The sequence below is a fragment of the Ceratotherium simum genome, chromosome 20 (genome assembly GCF_057802395.1).
Source record: "Ceratotherium simum simum isolate JZ-2026a chromosome 20, ASM5780239v1, whole genome shotgun sequence".
In the NCBI taxonomy this organism is placed as follows: domain Eukaryota; kingdom Metazoa; phylum Chordata; class Mammalia; order Perissodactyla; family Rhinocerotidae; genus Ceratotherium; species Ceratotherium simum.
This window is the reverse complement of record NC_141919.1, coordinates 1,574,266-1,593,412: the sequence shown is the minus strand read 5'-3', so window position 1 is coordinate 1,593,412 and position 19,147 is coordinate 1,574,266. Positions and strand designations below refer to the sequence as shown.

The window sequence follows — 19,147 nt, the reverse complement described above, 5'->3', positions numbered from 1 at the left end:
TACACACAAGGATGATATACAAAACATTTATCAAATGGCATTATAGGGACACCAGCTAATCAGAACAAATGCCCAACTATTCAGGCAAGACGGTGGCCAAAGACAACTGGTGTAGTTGTATCAGCATTGACTAGCTCACTATGAACCCTGCATGCTGTAAGTTCTCAATTAGTAGTAGTTAGGTCAAATATACTTCAAACTTTCCTTATTGATGTATTGGACTCATGCCCTTTTAAAAATGTATGCCATTACCACATATGTAATAGCTTGTCTTCAAATGTTTAAGGAGATAATCTACCAGAAATAGAAATGTTAATGCCAAATAGGAGGGTGAGGGTAGGCAGTAGCTTTGAATTAGAGAAAGACACTTCTTGAAGAGTTCAAGGTGGAGAAGGCCCTTATGTCTAGACTGAATGTTCTGCCTCTTGTTTTTACTTGCCAACCATGATTGTAAGGTTGGTAAATCTTGTTTGTAGCAAGGGAGCATTTGTTGTACTGGGAAACTGACCTGTAGGTACTGCTCTTGGTGATGTACTACTGAGGGAGAGGTGTGAAAAGTAAGGCTAGGTTCTCCAACCATGTCCCAGGCCTCTAGGCATCATTGCCTGTGACAGCTGCATGAAATGCTGACAGCCTCCAGCCTCCTTACAGCAGAATTTGTTTGTTTAACCCCTTAATAACGATCAAGAATCTTTATTTTTGGATTTAAAGATTTTTACAGAACAGTTCCCAACTTTAATTAAGAATAAGTTATTTCTTTTGGCCAAAAAATAAAATAAAAATGAAGTAATTCAAAGTAGTTTATTTTGTTTTTGTTTTTCTTAAAATCCTAGAAATATTTTTAGCAGTTTATCTACATAAGTTCACTGTAGTTTAGTTTGCTTGGACTTTTTAATTCAGTGAAATAAAATGAAAGCTAGCAAGATAACCTTAAAAACTTGTGTGTATATTTTTTTTTTATTGTGATATAAGTGACTTAGGACATTGTGTTAGTTTTAGGTGTACAATATAATGATTTGATATATGTCTATGTTGCAAAATGATTACCACAGTAATTTTAGTTAACATCCGTCACCACACTTAGTTACAATTTTTTTTTCTCGTACTGAGAACTTTTAAGATCTACTCTCTTAGCAACTTCCAAATGTACAATGTAGTATTGTTAACTGTAGTCACCATGTTGTATGTTATGTCCCCAGGACTTATTTTTCTTATAACTGGAAGTTTGTACCTTTTGACCACCTTCGCCCATTTCATCCATCCCCAATCCCCTAGATTGGTGGTTGCGCCTTCTGGCAACCACTAATCTAGTCTCTGTACCTATGAATTTGGTTTTTTATTTTGAGTCCACATATGAATAAGATCTTATAGTATTTGTCTTTCTCTGTCTCTCTTATTTCACTTAACATAGCGTCCTCAAGGTCTATCCATGTTGTCACAAATGGCAGGATTTCCTTCTTTTTTATGGCTGAATAAAATTCCATTGTACATTTATATACCACATTTTCTTTATCCATTCATCCGTCCACAGACACTTACGTTGTTTCTATGTCTTGACTATCATAAATAATGCTGCAGTGAACATGGGAATGCAAATAACTTTTCAAGATCAGTTTCATTCTTTTGCATGTGGCTGTCCAGTTTTCCCAACACCGTTTATTGAAAAGACTATCCTTTCCTCACTGTAGGTTCTTGGCTCCTTTGTCATAAATTAATTGACCGTATATACGTGGGTTTATTTCTGGGCTCTCTGTTTTGTTCCATTGATCTATGTGTCTGTTTTTATGCCCATACCATACTGTTTTGGTTACTATAGCTTTGTAATATAGTTTGAAATCAGGAAGTATGATGCCTCCAGCTTTGTTGTTTTTTCTCAAGATTGATTTTGCTATTCAGAGTCTTTTGTGGTTCCATACAAATTGTAGGATTGTTTTTTCTACTTCTGTGAAAGATATCCTTGGGATTTTGATAGGGATTGCATTGAATCTGTAGATTGCTTTCGATATTATAGACATTTTAACAGTAGTAATTATTCCAATCCATGAGCACAGAATATCTTTCCGTTTATTTGTATCATCTTCAGTTTCTTTTATCAGTGTCTTAAAGTTTTTAGTGTATAGGTCTTTCACCTGTTTAGTTAAGTTTATTCCTAGTTATATATTTTTTGATGCAATTGTGAATGGGATTGTTTTCTTAATTTCTCTATCTGATAGTTCCTTGTTAGTATACAGAAATGCAACAAATATTTGTGTATTGATTTTGTATCCTGCAACTTCACTGAATTTGTTTATTAGTTCTAACAGTTTTTTTTGTGTGGAATCTTTAGTGTTTTCTATATATAATATCATGTCGTATGCAAAAGAGACAGTTTTAGTTCTTCCTTTCTGATTTAGATAGCTTTGATTTCTTTTCCTTACCTAATTGCTCTGTCTAGGACTTCCAGTATTATTATGAATAAAAGTGGTGAGAGTGGGCATCCTTATCTGGTTCCTGATCTTAGAGGAAAAGCTTTCAGTTTTTCACCATTGAGTATGATGTTATCTGTGGGCTTGTCATATATGGCCTTTATTATATTGAGGTATATTCTTTCTATACCCACTTTGTTGAAAGTTGTGTATTTTTAAAATACATAAGGTTGTATTAGTGAGAATTATCCTATGATTTATTATCATAACAAATAATTCAAATCCAATAATATTTCCTGAGTAGTAAAGCTATTTTTGTCATCCATTTTATTGACTTTTATTTATTTTTAAATTTAAAAAAAAGTATGTAAAAAGTCCAATTAATTTAGAACTGAGCACTTATCATCCCATAATTTAAGCCAATAGAATATTTCCATGGCCTCCTTTGAAAACGGCATTATCCATTGCTATTTGTTTAAATTTTATTCATTGTGACTCTTCACTAAAAAGTTACCACTCTTGAAATTAAATAGAATTTTATAACTCTGCATTTTATATTCTTGTATACCCATTAAATATATGACTTAAAGCATACTGAGTTATATATCTCGGAATAATAGCATCTGATTAAGATAATTATTAGATTTCTTTTTTGTTATGACTTTTAGAAGGGAAAAAGCAAGCATGAATTATTACTGGAGGCTGGGTAGGTGTCTTTATATGTGAAAGAAGCCTGTAATTTATTTGTTTTGTGAGAGAAACCAACAAAACAAAGACTGATCAGATTAAGCGGGGGATATATTTTTAAGACTGTGTTTCATCATTTGATTAGCAACATCATCTGGTGATTTAGTGATACAAAACCTATCGGCTTATAATGGAATTATTGCCTATGGGGTTAAGAACCCCGAGTTGCATATACTTCTTGAATTCAGGCAATAAAAACATCCTAGTTCTGCTTCTCTTATTATAGGTCAGCCTGTAGCTGCAATTTATTTGTGGATGTAATGCCCACTCTACTCTTCATCGCCTCACAGCTACACTCATGAACTCCAGCTCTTTCTCTTAAGTGTCAAGGTCTTTTTTTGACCTCAACTACTATTCAAATATATGGTCACAAGTTGTACTCCTTCCCCTGATAAGAATCCTCCTTTTCTTTCTTGGGAAATGCCACAGAGCCACTTACTGTGAGGAGCAGAGAAAAAGACTAGGAAACCCAGTTTTGGGCTATTGGAATCGTACAAGGGTCATGTTCATCTCTAGGCCTGACTAATTTGATAAAAGTTGGATCCAAGATTCCTTAGTTGTGAACATTCCCAAATCTAGGATTCCTTTACAAGTGGATTTTCCTGTTCTGTGGAGGACAACTGAGTAATAATGGTTCTGTATTGTTAAGATCTAACGTATAGTGACTACACTGTCATTTCTGAAACTTTAGTAAGAGATCTTAGTTTATAGTTATTCATCTGGCTAGTAAGTCTGTTTTTTAAAAAAAACTAGCCTAATAAAGACTTTCAGTCTAAAAGCTTTCACTTTTCTTATTACATGTTTTTGTTTTTACTGTAAGATATTCAAGAATACCTGAAATCGCAATAGGTATGATACCACCCAAGTAATCAGAGTGGATTTCTATGCACTATATGTTTTACTTAAAATGTTAATGTCTTTAAGAGAATGAAAAGACAAGCCACAGACCGGGAGAAAATATTTGCAAAACAATAAAGGACTGATATTTAAAATATATAAAGAACCCTTAAAACTTAACAATAATAAAAGAAACGATCCAACGTGAAAATAGGCAAAAGATCTGAAGGAAACCTCACCAAAGAAGATATACAGATGGCAAATGAACATATGAAAAGATGCTCCTCATCATATGTCTTTAGGGAATTACAAATGAAAACAATAATGAGATACCACTACATACCTGTTAGAATGACTAAACCCAGAACACTGCCAACACCAAACGCTGAGAAGGATGTGGAGCAACATGAACTCTCATTCATCACTGGTGAGAATGCAGAGTGATACAGCCACTTTGGAAGACAGTTTGACAGTTTCTCACAAAGCTAAACGTAGTGTTCCCATAAGATCCAGCAATCCTGCTCTTTAGTATTTATCAAATGAGTTAAAAACTTATATCCACAAGAGCCTGCACACACATGTTTATGGCAGCTTTATTCATAATTGCCAAAACTTAGAAGCAACCAAGAATGGATAAACAAACTGTGGTGCATCCAGACAGTGGAATATTATTCAACCGTAGAAAGCAATGAGTTATCAAGCTATGAAAAGACGGAGAGTCACCTCAAATGTGTATTGCTAAGTGAAAGAAGCCAGTCTGAAAAGGTTACATGCTGGTGATTCCAACTATATGACATTCTGGAAAAGGGAAAACTATAGGGACAGTAAAATGATCAATGGTCACTAGGGGTTTGTAGGGAGGATGAATAGATGGAACACAGGGAATTTTTAGGGCAGTGAAACTTTTGTATAATACTGTAATGGTGGAAACATGCGGTTATATATTTGTCGAAATCCATAAAACTGTACAGCACAATGAGTGAACCCTAATGTAAACTATGGACTTTAGTCAGTAATAATTTATCAGTATTCATTCATCACTTGTTACAAATGCATCACCCTAATGCAGCATATTAATAACAGGGGAAACTGTCTGCAGGGATGGGGAGTGGGGGGGGGGTCTATGGGAGTTCTCTGTATATTCTACTGAATTCTGTAAATTTAAAATTGCTCTAAAAATAAAGTCTATTAAATTTAAAACGTAAATGTATTATGTGAATTTCAAATGCACATACTTTATATAGAATCAGTTATTTTATTAAAAAATAAAGCTAATGCAAGTAAAACTTACTTTATATGTTCTCCAAGTGTTAAAATAATGTTTACCTGATCTGTGACATTTTTATTCACCATTTGGTTGGTTATCTGAGTAGGTTTTTTTTTTTTTATCTCTGTAGCTGTTTTAGAGGGATTGGGGGGTAGAGGTCAGAGTTAGCACAATGCCTTCTCTTGCTCAACTATTAAAAGAGTGTTTTATTGAGTATAAATTTTTTTATTTGAAAGTTTGTGTGTATCATTGAATAAATAAAATTGCTTAAGTGTTTATTACATAGTTCAGGAAAAACTTAGTACAGAAAATTCCTTTTCTTTCCTTTGTGGATTACTTTTCCACAGTGTTCTGGAGCTGTCACTGCCAGATGTGGAAATGCCTGTTTTAAAAATAACAGTGTAACTGTTATACACAGGCTTTGGATTATTTGCTTCCTCCCTAAAAGCACCGTGTATGGGAGCAAATTATTGGCATTTTGAGATCAAAATCAAATCTGGAAGTCAGGGCTTACTGTAAAAAGAGAAACAGAGGGGAGAAAATGAGAAGAGGTATACATCTGACTGATTATTTTAAGAAAATAAATATCAAGACTTTGAGAATCTAGATGTAATTAAACGCATTTCATTACATCTATCTAAAGAAAATTTAAAGACTTCCTAAAAGGAGTGCTGCTGTCTAATTTAGTTTCTGAACATATTGTAGGTATAAAGAAAGTGTATGTTGGAAATTAAATTAATCCATTTAAATGCATCCCACAATCTAAAATCCTTCCTTTTTATTAAAACCAGATGAGATGAAATAAAAGTCTTTATTTTTACTTTACCTCATTTTTACCTCATTATTGACAATATGATGATAAATAACATTTCACGTTATATCTAATACTTTATTTCTCTAACTTGGCAAAAATGAAGGGATTTAGGAAAGATGACTTAGGTTATGTTATAAAAATAATTTTCAAGAAATTCTCAAGTAATTTTTATATGTATAAAGTGTACTTTTAATTGGAACTCATCCACTGATGTTCTGTGGTTCATTTCCAGGTCCTTCACCAGCTTTTAAATCATTGCTGGAAAAACAAAGACAAAGTTCTTCTTTTCTCCTTTTCCACCAAGGTAAGTTTCATCTAAAGTGTATTCTTGATTGGCCCAGCCCTGACTCCCAAGGCATAAAACCTAAGAGACGTAACAGTGTCCAGTCACATTTTCTGGTCTGTATGTAGTGTAGGAAATGGTAGGGGGTAAGCAAATTTTAAAACAGACACATAAATCTCAATTATATCAGAGTTACTATCAAGTAGCAAACTCAAAGGTAGATTTTTAATTCTCTGTCGATGTCTTTGTTAATAGTTAAAATGTTCTTTAAGACATTTAAGAGATTTTAGAATGTAGAAAATGGCACAAATAATGAAATGTATTTCCACAAATGATTTGGCAATACTTTTATTGTTATTTGGTTTCAGTTAAAAAAAATTAAAGATTGATTTTTTTTTTCCCTGAAAGATTGATTTTTTTTAAACAAAGGTTGTTGAACATTAAAATCAGTTTGAATATAATGGGCAGGCTATATGAGTCAGAAGTCAGAAAAATATTTGTTGCTCTTGTAATTATAAGAAAGAAATTGGGAGCAGCAATAATTAGTCCTTAGTAAATCTCATCTCTGTAATGGTATGAAACTTGTAAAACCATGAATTCATCTTTGCCCATCTCCATCCCTTTCCTCTAGGTGCTCGATGTGCTACAGCAATACTGTATGGCGTCTGGGCTTGATTACCGAAGACTCGATGGAAGTACAAAATCAGAGGAAAGAATCAAGATCGTGAAAGAGTTCAATAGTACACAAGATGTCAACATTTGCCTTGTATCCACAATGTAAGAAAACCAAATCTGATAACTTGATTTTTATCTAATTGCTTTTAAGATTTAGGGTAATTTTTAACCTATTCCTGGATTAATTTTCAGTGGTTGTACTTACATTGCTTTGTTTTATTTGGCTTTAAGGAGAAGCAGCAAAAATGCTATTAATTGTGACTGAAATAACAATATCTGAGTTTTACCTAACCTGTTCTCTTATCATCACTGAATTCTCCTTATATGTCTGAGTTTATAAAGATAACAATCAAAAAAATAGATGTTTATTCCTAGGAATTTTCTGTGGTAGTGTATTGACTCATGTCTTGTAATCAGAACAGTCAGACTTAATTGAATAATCGAGTTATTGATCGAACACCTGAGAATCATTGTAGCAGTGATTTTCAAACTGTGCTCACGGAGCCCTAGGGAGCCCACTGGGCCTAGTGGGCAGGCGTTCCCTCTGCTGTCTCTACCTGGTCTCAACGAAGCAGCTCCACATTTATACGTTTTATAAAGGGTAAATCAGTTCTAACACCTATTCATGAATCTCTGATTAAAACCTTTTAAAGAATATACACACTTTAGAGAAAGATTTAAGTCAATATCAAAACCTAAGAAGATTAATCCCTTTTTTAGGGGTAATAAATCTATAACTTTTGACGTCTAATGTAATAAATATTTTATAGATTTGCTCCCACTGAATTCTTTCAAAAAGAATTTCAAGAGACTTTAAAAAATAAACCTACGTAAAATGCAAAAAAAGTCAAAATTAAGTCAAAATAAAAATTACTTCAAATGAGGAACACAGTAATATATATGATGAGTGAGCTACTTACTGTTGAGCACTTAAATTATTTTTGAATTCTTGTAACTAAGGCACAAGGAGAGAAGCTCTGGATTCCCATTTTCTTGTGAATTCAAGAAGTAATTTCTCACATGAGTCCTTACATACAGAGCATTAAATGACATAGAATACTGTATTCGTTAAGTTTTATAAAACACACATAAGCATGCTTTATTTTTAAATAATGTTTTTCAGAGTGATAAATGCCTTCAGCAGCAGTTAAAATACCACAGAACTTATAATGACAAACAATCATCCCTCACTCCTCTTCTGCTCACCACCAGTCTAATTTGATGAGATCTGCCATAAAGCTCCTAATTCTCTCTTCAAATATTAGAAATTGCTATTTAACCCATCTATTGGATTTTTAATTTTTGAAAGCTATATTTTTCATGTTTGAATGTCCTATTGATATTTTTCAAATCAGCCTGATCATTTTTGCTTATATCTTGTTCTTTATAGTTTCTAGCCTTTCTTTATTTCTTTAGCAATTTTAATCATTATTTTTGAAAAACATCTCTTTGTGAATGGCATTGTTGCTCTATTAACTCCTGTACTTGTGGGAGCTAATCCTTCTGTTTGTTCTGGCTCTTGCTTGTGGTAGACAGTTTCTTCACGAGTTTTGTAATTTTCTATTTTGAGCTCATCTTCAGTGGGAGTGTTTCCTCTGTAGAAGTCCTTTGGAGACTGGTTGTAGGAGTTGTCCACTACTGTGGTTTTGCTTTGACTTCTACAAGGCATCCCAACCAAGGCCAGGGAAGAAGTTTTGGATTCCTATTTTCCTGTGACTGAATTCAAGGAATAATTTTTTACATGAGTCTTTACATAAAGAACATGACATAATAAATACATTCTTCAGCTATGTTTTGCAAAAGACACAGAGGCTCAATTTTTGTTTTTTTTTTCTCATTTTGCAATTGTTTATATTTAATTTATAGATGTTGTAGCACGAGTCTTCGCATTGGCTTAGTCCATCATTTTAACCAGAATACTAAGTCTTCGTTATCTTTTAGTTTATCAACTTTACACAGCTCAGAGTATCTGTTATGAAAGAGGAGAATTTAGTCTACTTACACTACCCTGTCCCCACTTTCCACACAATCTTTACTATTTTTAATTTTAATATTTGCTTACAAAATTACTTTTGTATCTTTAAGTAATACACTTAAATTTTGATGTTTAGTTCATCAGCTTTCTGTGGTAACTTCTAAGTGCTTGTAATGTGTGGCATTAGCATTAGCACACACCCACCCTTTCTTCTACTTTTGTCACTTATCCATATCATCTGTCAACTACTTTAACTTTTACCTCATCAAGAGTAGTAATGTTTTCGCTAAGTCCTGCAACAATAACCAAGTCTTCCATGCTCTGTCCATAGGTTGGCTCAAAAATTTGGAGGCTAAAAAACAGCATTTACGTGATTATGATTTTGTAAACATTATTTAATGCTGAACCATGTAGTGGTAAGGGAACTTCACTGAATGTTCGAGGCCTCTTGGCCAATTCAAGGAGAATAGTCTTAACATCAACCTCAAATGAGTTCTCTTTTCTAACACTTCATCTGTCATCTTATGTTTGCACTGTTCAGTTCACTTCATATTTCAATCATGACTTTCTTATTCAGTTTTTTTCCCTCAGTGTATTTTTGCCTTTTATGATAATAATCTTTAATATATTAATTCACATTCACACTTTCTTTTCTATTGAATCTTCTGTATCCTGAAGAACTTCCTTCTGAAGGCTCTTGTCTCTGTTTTCAGTCTGGACTGGTTGCTCTCTAGGCCTGATAAGGAACTGTTACCTTGAAGTTTTCTTTCACTCTCTTCTGCATTGGATCCATTTTTCCTTGATTTAATGCCATCTTCATTCTTGGTTTGCCCCCTTATTTTACTGGAGAATATCTTCAAGTAACTTTGTAAACCAGGTTGTATAGAAAGTAAACTTGCTGCGTCTTTGAATATCAGAAAATGTCTTTTATGTGCTCTCTCACTTAATTGCTATTTTGGCTGACTATAGAATTCTAGATTGAAGTTATCACAGCATTGTTTCCTGGTATTTAGTGTTACTGAATAGATGTCTACTGCTAATCTGATTCTCATTGCTCTTTGGGAACTCACAAGAGTTTCTCTTCATCTCTGGTGTTCTGAAATTTGATAGTGATATTTGAGTCTCTGTGTGGGTCTTTATGTATTGTGCTGGGCACAATCTGAAGGCTTGTCTTCTTTTTAAGCTCTGGAAAATTCTCTTTGATTATTTCTTTGACAATGGCTTCTCTTCCATTTTCCCTCTCTAGGTTGCATGCTAAGTTGTCAGATTTTAGAGCTTCTGTGTTGATTCTTTAAATCTCTGAACTTTTCTCTCATATTTTGTGTTTTTATCTTTTTGCTCTATATTCTGAAAAAAGTCATTTTCCAATCTTATTATTTTATTTGAAATAATTTTTGTTCTAAAAATTTTCTTGCTTTCTGAGCTCTTTTGTTCTCAGAATTATCTTTATTCTGGAACATCAACACCTTAAAGCTTAGCTTCCTGTAATCATCTCATTCAGTTAATTAAAGAAGCATTTTTTTCCCTGAGTTAAGATTTTTATTAGAATCATTGAATTTATAAGTGGCTTTGAGGAAAATTGGCGTTTTTATGGTATTGAACCTTCCTATCTATGAACATGGTATGTCTACATTTATTTAGGTTTTCTCAGATGCATTCTTTAAATGAATACTTCATTTGGCTCTTTATAATAGTTAATACATAACCATAAAACTTAATGCATTGAAGGCCTTTTTTGTGGAACATTAAAATATGGTTAAAGTATACTTTTTGATATACTTATTTGATACAAGAATAGAATGTGGAGGGCCTAAGGAATGAATATCCTGCATGCTCATTATGGATCTGTCTCAAATACCAGTCCTCAGCTTGAAAAGGCTATAATATTCTATTTTTTTGCTTAAGATGTAAGTCATTGCTGTTAGCCATATGAGAACACAGTGACAAGTTTGAAAGTTTAGGGTTCTGAGTTGCATTATCATTAAACAGAGAATCATCTCATCTCCAAAGACAGAGTTTAGAGATTTTTTTTCTTTAAAAGGAGCTTTGCCTCTGCTTTAACTCAGCCAGTCTTCAGTTGTAACTTTATAATCTCTTGAAAGATTGCCGCCTCGAATGGTGGAAACCTTCCTGTGGCTCATATAGGACATCTAAGGTAAATTCACGTCAAACCTTACTGACAAGAAGCTAACTGGAGCAGTTGGTTAGATTTATTTTTGGTGTTGCTCATTTAAGTGTTAGAAAATATTTCTTAATTTCCAATTTTATTTTAGTTATATCTAGTTGATTTTTCATATAATTAATCTGCTTATATAATTTGATGAACCTTGTTTCATCAAATTTTTTTGCCATCACAATATCAGACAGATAAACTTGTAACTTCTCTTGCTTGGTGTCTAAATCCTACCCACTCCCCTAATTTACCCATTTTTTTAATCCTTTCCAAAAAACTTTCTCCCTATCAACCTCACTCCCTTCTTTGAATTCAAGTCTCTGTGACATCTTTATGTGATCACCTTTAATAAGTAATTTTCCAAAGGAGAAAATTCAATTTCTGTTGAACACTGAACTTTAAGTCAGGATACTTGGGTTTGAATCCAGATACTGGTCACTTAGGAGACCTTGAACAAATTAATCAATTTTTCTGATTCTCAATTTCCCCATCTGTAAAATGAGGATAATAGTTAGCTCATAGAGCTTTCTTGAAGATGAAAGAATAGGATATGTGAAAATATCTTGGAGGAACATCCTGATATACAGTAGATGCTCAATGTTAATTTCTTTCTATTTTGATAGAAACTGTAGAAAAGAAGATTATTAGCATTTTCTCTCCCTGGATGATTAGGATCTAGTGTAAAGCATTATCTAAGTGTGAGTTGAGTTATGTGATAGTCTAGGCATTTGAAAAGGGAAAATCAGCGAGATAAAGCCTCAGAGAAAGACTTTGAAAGTTGAGATTAGAAAAACTATTAAAGAAAATAAAGAAAATCATTTTGTTCTTGGATTTTAGTTTTGCCTTCCTTTTAAAAAATACAAAATTTTATTGTTATATCATAAAATAATTATTAAATATAGGGTATATAGACCAGAAAATTCAAAATATAGGAAGATAACATTTACTGTTAGTTAAAATCTAATAAGCTTTGCAGGAAGCTGAAATCTTTAACTCCATAGACAAATATTATATACATCCAGTTTTGCTAAAAGTTACCTTTAAAAAATATCTTTAGAAATAACTTCATTACAAAAGGAATTAGTAGTATTCCGATATGTTTTGGCTGATAAAAAAAGGAATGTATCAAAACCATTAAGTAATTTCATATTAATAAAGACTGTCAAAAATATATATCTTTGGTGGCTTCTATTCGCTGTACATTTTAACCACAGGTCAAATAAAATGAAGATAAAACTTTTGACTTTCCATATAAGTAGCAAATAGACTATCTGTAGCACAAGTACTAGGCACAATTTCATTCTTCATGTTGACTTTCAGAGTCACACACTGATTGACTAGAAACAACTTTCTAAGCCAACCATGTAACTTGAACCATAATGCTTTCATAGTTATTCACTTATAACGATTAAGTTAAGGATTTGAGGTACTATACTCCAAAAGTCAATGTTTTCAGATGGTTTAGGTGCCTCTAAATATTCCAACACCATGAATCATCATTTGAAAGGCTCTTGAGAAAAATTATTTTGTATTTCTCTTATTTTTATTCCAGAAAAGTATATCTTACCTCCCCAGAAAGATGAGAGCATTTCTCAGGAATAAGGAAAAGCGCATCTACTCCTGGATAGACGTTTTTAAATGTGTATACTACTTTATTTAGCTGGAATATGCTAAGAGTTTTTAAAAATTATATTAGGAAGGTCTCATAGAAATAGATTTGATTATCCAAAAAAATTGTAAAAACCAGCACAGTCTACTTTCATAGGCTATAATGGTCAGATTTTTTAGGGATATTCTAGAGTGGTGGAAAAAGAATATTCGATAGCTATTTCATTTGTGACATATCTGTGTTTTAATCACCTTACTTTTATGATGTTAATGCAATATTGTGTTGATTTGGTTATAGAAACCTGGCACAATTGAGTCTCAGAGCAACAATTATTGTTTTGCTGTTTTAATATGCTCTTGTCTGTTTCCTCCAGGGCTGGTGGGCTAGGCCTCAATTTTGTTGGTGCCAATGTTGTTGTATTATTTGATCCTACTTGGAATCCAGCCAATGATCTCCAAGCCATTGACAGGTATAATACTGACAAAACTTAAAGTGACCTGCACATACTTTTAATCTAAAAATGATCCTGATTTTTTTTAGGTTGCTTATAATATGACTGTGATTAGAAGATAGGGAAAACTTAGTAAAAAACTTCTATTTAAGATAAGCTTGAACTTCTGAATCTAAATGGTAGGCCAGTAATAGCCGTTTATTTTCTATCCATCTCAAAATCCCATTGTTGTGACAGAATTGATTTAAGAAGAAAGAATAAATCTGTAGTACTGCAGGAAAATAGGAAAGGTCACTACTAGTAAATCAAAAGTTTTGAGAAACTTCTGGAAGATAGAAGCCACACAGAGTCCGTATGATCAAGAAACCAACAGAGAAAAACTGCAATCCAAAGTCGGCAGGAGAGCACAGAGAAATTTCAAGCATGAGGTCAGCAGCTACAGGTTGTGGGAATAGGCCAGAGTGCATCCTTCTGGGAGATTAATGTGCTGACTCTAAAACAAAGTCTTCTTCTACACCTCATACACACAGGGGCGTTGGCCTATAACAGATGCTCCTTTATTAAAGCTGAAAGAATCATTTCATAAATTTTTTAAGTGGGGACTCTGACTGACAAAAGATTTCTACAATGGCCATTAGAACCCGATTATAAAGCAGAGCTGAATCTGAAGTAATCTCAGATCTTCACAGGACACAGAAAGGGGGAAATGATTAAATAGACCTGTGTACCTACATGGAAACCCTGACCAGCTTTCCTATACAATCCACCCAGTTCCTCATTTGTAATTATGAATGGAAAATTAAGAATTATGAGACATTTTAATAAAACCAGTACTGTGAAAGAAAAGGCCTAAGGTGAAAAACAGACCCTGAAGGAAATAAAATAAGAATAGGACATCATGAAAAAAAGTGCATAGACAATAAAAAATAGAAATTCTTAGAAACTAAAACTATTACCAAAATAAAATAACTGGGTAGAAGGCCTGAATAATAAAATAGAGAGGACTAATATGGACATTGATTTGGGAAATAAAAGGAATGAATATCTTAGAACATAAATAATGACTGAGTGGGAGAGAAAACATACATAGACACATTTTGATGATGTTTCTAAGTTCCAAAGACAAAGAGAAGGGCTAAAAGATGCCAGAGTGAGAATGAGGGAGAGAAAATTATTTATAAAAACAAAGACAAAAAAGAACAGAGCATTATCAATAAAGAAATGAGAATCACACTCATTTCTGCACATCAGACTTTGATGAACAGACTTTTCATCTGCATTATAGGATTCTAAAATATAAGAGTTGTCAAAGTGACAAAATTCATATGACTGTATCTAAAAGAAAATTCATATGACTATATCTATAACTGAATTGCAGTTATAATCAGTGGTTAAAATATCAATATGTGAACACCAAATAAAGCAACTGTTGACATCTAGGAACTGAGACAATGTATTACTCACGGTCTGAAAACATTATTCAAGGATGTAATCCAACAAACGAAATGTTAATGTGTGTAGAAAGAAGGCATAAAAAGCAGCGATAATTAAAAAAAGCTCTCCTATTGATAGTTAAGTCTAAATATTTGTTGATAATTTGGCTGAGAGGCTTAATGTAGGTATAAAGAAAGAATTCTCAAAAATATGAAGGGATGGTATAAGAAAATTAATAGTAATCAACAACTAAAACTCCATATAATTTCAATAAAACATTGGGGGAGGAGGGTAAAATTTTTCTTTCATCAGGAAGGATTAGGATATCCTGGTCAGTTTTCAAAATTTATGCCAAAAATGTTTTTAAATGCTAGCAAAAAGTTTAAGGGCATAATAATCACTTGTTACACTTTTTAAAAACATAGATGCTCAGGCTCTGCCCTCCAGGCATTCTAATTCTGTAGATCTACAGTGTGGCTCTATGGTCTACATTTTAAAAAACACCTCAGGTTGTACATCAAGACAATATCAACAGTAAAAGGCAGCCCACAGAATAGGAGAGCATATTTTGCAAGTCACGTATGTGACAAGGAATTAATATCTAGAATACGTAAAGAACTCCTAAAACTCAACAACAACAAAAAATAACAAACCAATTCAAAAACGGGACAAGGACTTGAATAGACATTTCTCCAAAAAGAATATACAAATGGCCAATAAGCACATGAAAAGATGCTCAAGGTCACTCAACATTAGGGAAATGCAAATCAAACCTACAATGAGATATCACTTCACACCCATTAGGAAATCTGTTATCCGCAAATGGAGAGTAACAGGTCTTGGTGAGGATAGAGAAATTGGAACTCTTGTACATTGCTGGTGAGAATGTAAAATGGTGCAGCTTCTGTGGAAAACACTATGGTGGTTTTCAAAAAATTAAACATAGAGTTACCGTATCATCCAGCAATTCTACTTCTGAGTATATACCCAAAGAATTGAAAGTAGGAACTCAAACAGATATTTGTACACCCATGTTCATAGCAGCATTATTCACAATAGCCAAAAGGTGGAAACATCCCAAATGTCCATTGATGGATGAATGGATAAACTAAGTGTATTATATACACATAATGGAATATTAGTCAACCTGAAAAGGGAATGAAATTCTTTTTTTTGTTCCGTTTTATTGAGATATAATTGACATACAATGCTGTATAAGTTTAAGGTGCACAGCATAATGACTTGACTTACATATATTGTGAAATGATTATTGCAGTAAGTTTAGTTAACATCTCATATAGAAACAAACAAAAAAAGAATGAAATTCTGATACATACTACAACATGGATGAATCTTTAAGATATTATGCTAATTGAAATAAGCCAGATTGTATGATACCACTTATATGAAGTATCTGGAATAGTCAAATTCATAGAGATGGAAAGTAGAATGGTGGTTGCCAGGGGCTGGGAGGAGGGAGGGAATGGGGAGTTATTGTGTAATGGGTACAAGGTTTTAGTTTGAGATGATGACAAAGTTGTGGAGATGGTTGATGGTGATGGTTGTAAAACAATGTGAATTTTCTTAATGACACTAAACTGTACATTTGAAAATAGTTAAAAGGGTAGATCTTATGTTATGTATATTTTACTGCAATTTAAAAGAAAACCACCTAAGGTGATGGTAATACAATTGATCCTCGAATCCACTTTGAGAAACACCAGAAATTAGTTGCAAAATGTCCAAATAGAACTTCCAAAAGAAATTTTAAAGGAACAATGAGAAAATGTAATTGTTTCAGTGAATGATAGGAAATAGGAGTGTGTGGGGGAGGTGGAGGAAACTCAGAAAGCATGGCAAATACAAAACATAACATAAAGTGTCAGAAATAAGACCAGACATAAATATGGATAGGTAAAAAGGTGAAAAGGAAAAGTTAGGTTCAGATTTATGCTTATTATGAGACATATATATATATATAATAAAAAAAATACATAGAAAGTTAAAAGTAAAAATATAGAAAAATATCTAATCAAGGAGATGGTAACAAAAAATAAGAAAGAGTGGCAATATTAATATCAAGCAAAATATTAATAGAATTCAAGACAAAATGCATTAAGGAAAACAAAATGGGGTACATTCCATGAGGAAGGTGTAATAGTCACCACACAACAAAGCCAAAACTCTTATAATATGATGAAAATTGGGCAAATCCACAATCATGATGGGAAACTTAATATCCCTCTCTCAAAAGTTAATAGATCAAGTAGGCAAAAAAGTTACATAAATTATTTGAATAATAGTTATCCACCTTAATTTAATAAATATGCATAACCTTATAACAGCTGAGAATACACAATCTTTCAAACATTTGTAGAGCATTTCTTTAAATGACTATATATTTTAATAGAAATCACATAGACTAGTTTCCATGACTCTAATAGAAAAAAATAAAAAAACTCTCAGGGCTGGCCCCATGGCCTAGTGGTTAAGTTCAGCATGCTCCCCTTTAGCAGCCTGTGTTCAATTCCTGGGCGTGGACCTACACCACTTGTCAGTGGCCATGCTTTGGCAGTGACCCACATACAAAATAGAGGAAGATGGGCATAGATGTTAGCTCAGGGTAAATCTTCCTCAAGCAAAAAGAGGAAGATTGTCACAGATGTTAGCTCAGGGCAAATCTTCCTCAGCAAAAAAAAACAACTCTAGAAAAATAGCAGTAAACATGTAGCTAATAAAAATCTAGCCATATGGGCATTTTTAAACAATTCTTGTATTAAAGAGAAAATCAAAGAGTGATGTCAGCAAGATGGCAGACTAGGAAGCTCTAGGTACTTGTTGCCCCATGGAAGGATTAGAAAAATAACTAGAGAGCTCTTTAAACCAGTCAGAGATCTTCAGTAACCAAGGAAATTCCCAATAAAAAAGAAGCTACATTCAAAACTGTGGGAAATTTTGTGACATTTTTACTCATCCTTGCCTCACCCCCCCTCCCTGGTGTCACATAACCACGAGGAAGCAACCACTTCCCACTTCCCTCCCTCAGGCTGGAAGGAACAACATAGAAGTCCTTTTCAGCTTTCTAACCTGTCTGTGGGTTGCCATAGGGACTGGTTTCTGTTTCACTTGACTCAGTGCTCTGATGAGGAATGGTGGCATAGCTTGGAACTCAGACTGGCAGAAGCTGTGGAAAGCAGTGGTAGGCTCCATGGTGCATGAAAGCTGCAGTGGGACTGCACACCTGCAGACACCTGTAATCTGAGATTACAAGTAGAGAAATATAATAAATATATAATATAATATAAAAATAATATAACATCTAAGGCCCTGGGAAGAAGCTGAGGTGAGACTCTGGGAAATTAAGACATTTAAAAGCAGTTGTGTATACAGGGGAAATCTGAAAACACACACACATGCACATACCCAGGCAGGACACATAACCAGAAATGACCTAAGAAGATTTTAAGCCTTCACCCTGAGCTGCTCCCAAGGGTCAAAACATGCCCTGCTAACTAATGAATATTTTCCATACCAGTTTGCAAAGACTGGGAGAAGTGACTGTTTTATCAAATGTCCAATTTTCAACAAAACAAACACAAGGCATCCAAAGAAACAGGAAAACTTAGCCCATTCCAAGGAACAAAATAAATTTCCAGAAACCATCCCTGAAAAAACACAAGCATAGAACTTACTAGACAAAGACTTTAAAACAATTGTCCTAACTCGAAGAGTTAAATGAAAACATGGACAGAGAACTAAAGGAAATCAGGAAAACAATATATGAGCAAAATGACAGTCTCAACAAAGAGACAGAAATTATAAAAAAGAACAAGGCAGAAATTCTAGACCTGAAAAATACAATAACAGAATTGGAAAAAAATCATTCGAGGGGTTCATCAGACTCAAACAGGAAGAAGAAAGAATCAGCAAACTTGAAGACAGATCCGAGGAGCAAAACAGAAAAAAACAATGAATAAAAGTGAACATAGCCTAAGGGACCTGTGGGACACATCATGCAGACCAATATAGACATTATATAAATCCCAAAAGAAGAGAGAGAAAAGGAGAGGTTATTTGAAGAAATAATGACTGAAATAATAACTTCCCAAATTTTAGGAAAGACATAGCTATACAAATACAAGAAGCTCAACAAACTCCATGTAGGATAAATCCAAAAAGACCCACACTGAGACACATTATTATTAAACTGTTAAAAGTCAAAGACAGAGATTCTTGGAAGCAGCAAGGGAAAAGCAACTTGTAAAGTATGAGGGATCCCCAGTGAGATCATCAGTGAATTTCTCAGCAGAAGCCTTGCAGGCCAGAAGGCAGTGGGATGTTATATGTAAAGTGCCAAAAGAAAAAGCCATCAACTGAGAATTCTGTCAGGCAAAACTGTCCTTCAAAAGTGAGGGAGAAATTAACACATTCCCAAACAAAAGATGAGGGAATTTATTACCACTAGACCTGCCCTACA

General features: G+C 33.6%; 1 protein-coding gene across 5 annotated transcripts in view; it reads left to right on the top strand.

Annotated features, from left to right (window-relative positions):
- ERCC6L2 (ERCC excision repair 6 like 2) overlaps positions 1 to 19,147 on the top strand; it is a 137,114-nt gene that overhangs the window by 60,370 nt on the left and 57,597 nt on the right. For all 5 annotated transcript variants that reach the window (XM_087444282.1, XM_004440816.3, XM_087444283.1 and 2 more), the window contains 3 exons: positions 6,303 to 6,374; positions 6,985 to 7,130; positions 13,159 to 13,254. In XM_087444282.1, coding sequence (XP_087300408.1) covers positions 6,303 to 6,374; positions 6,985 to 7,130; positions 13,159 to 13,254 — 314 coding nt within the window. The remainder of the gene's footprint in view (positions 1 to 6,302; positions 6,375 to 6,984; positions 7,131 to 13,158; positions 13,255 to 19,147) is intronic.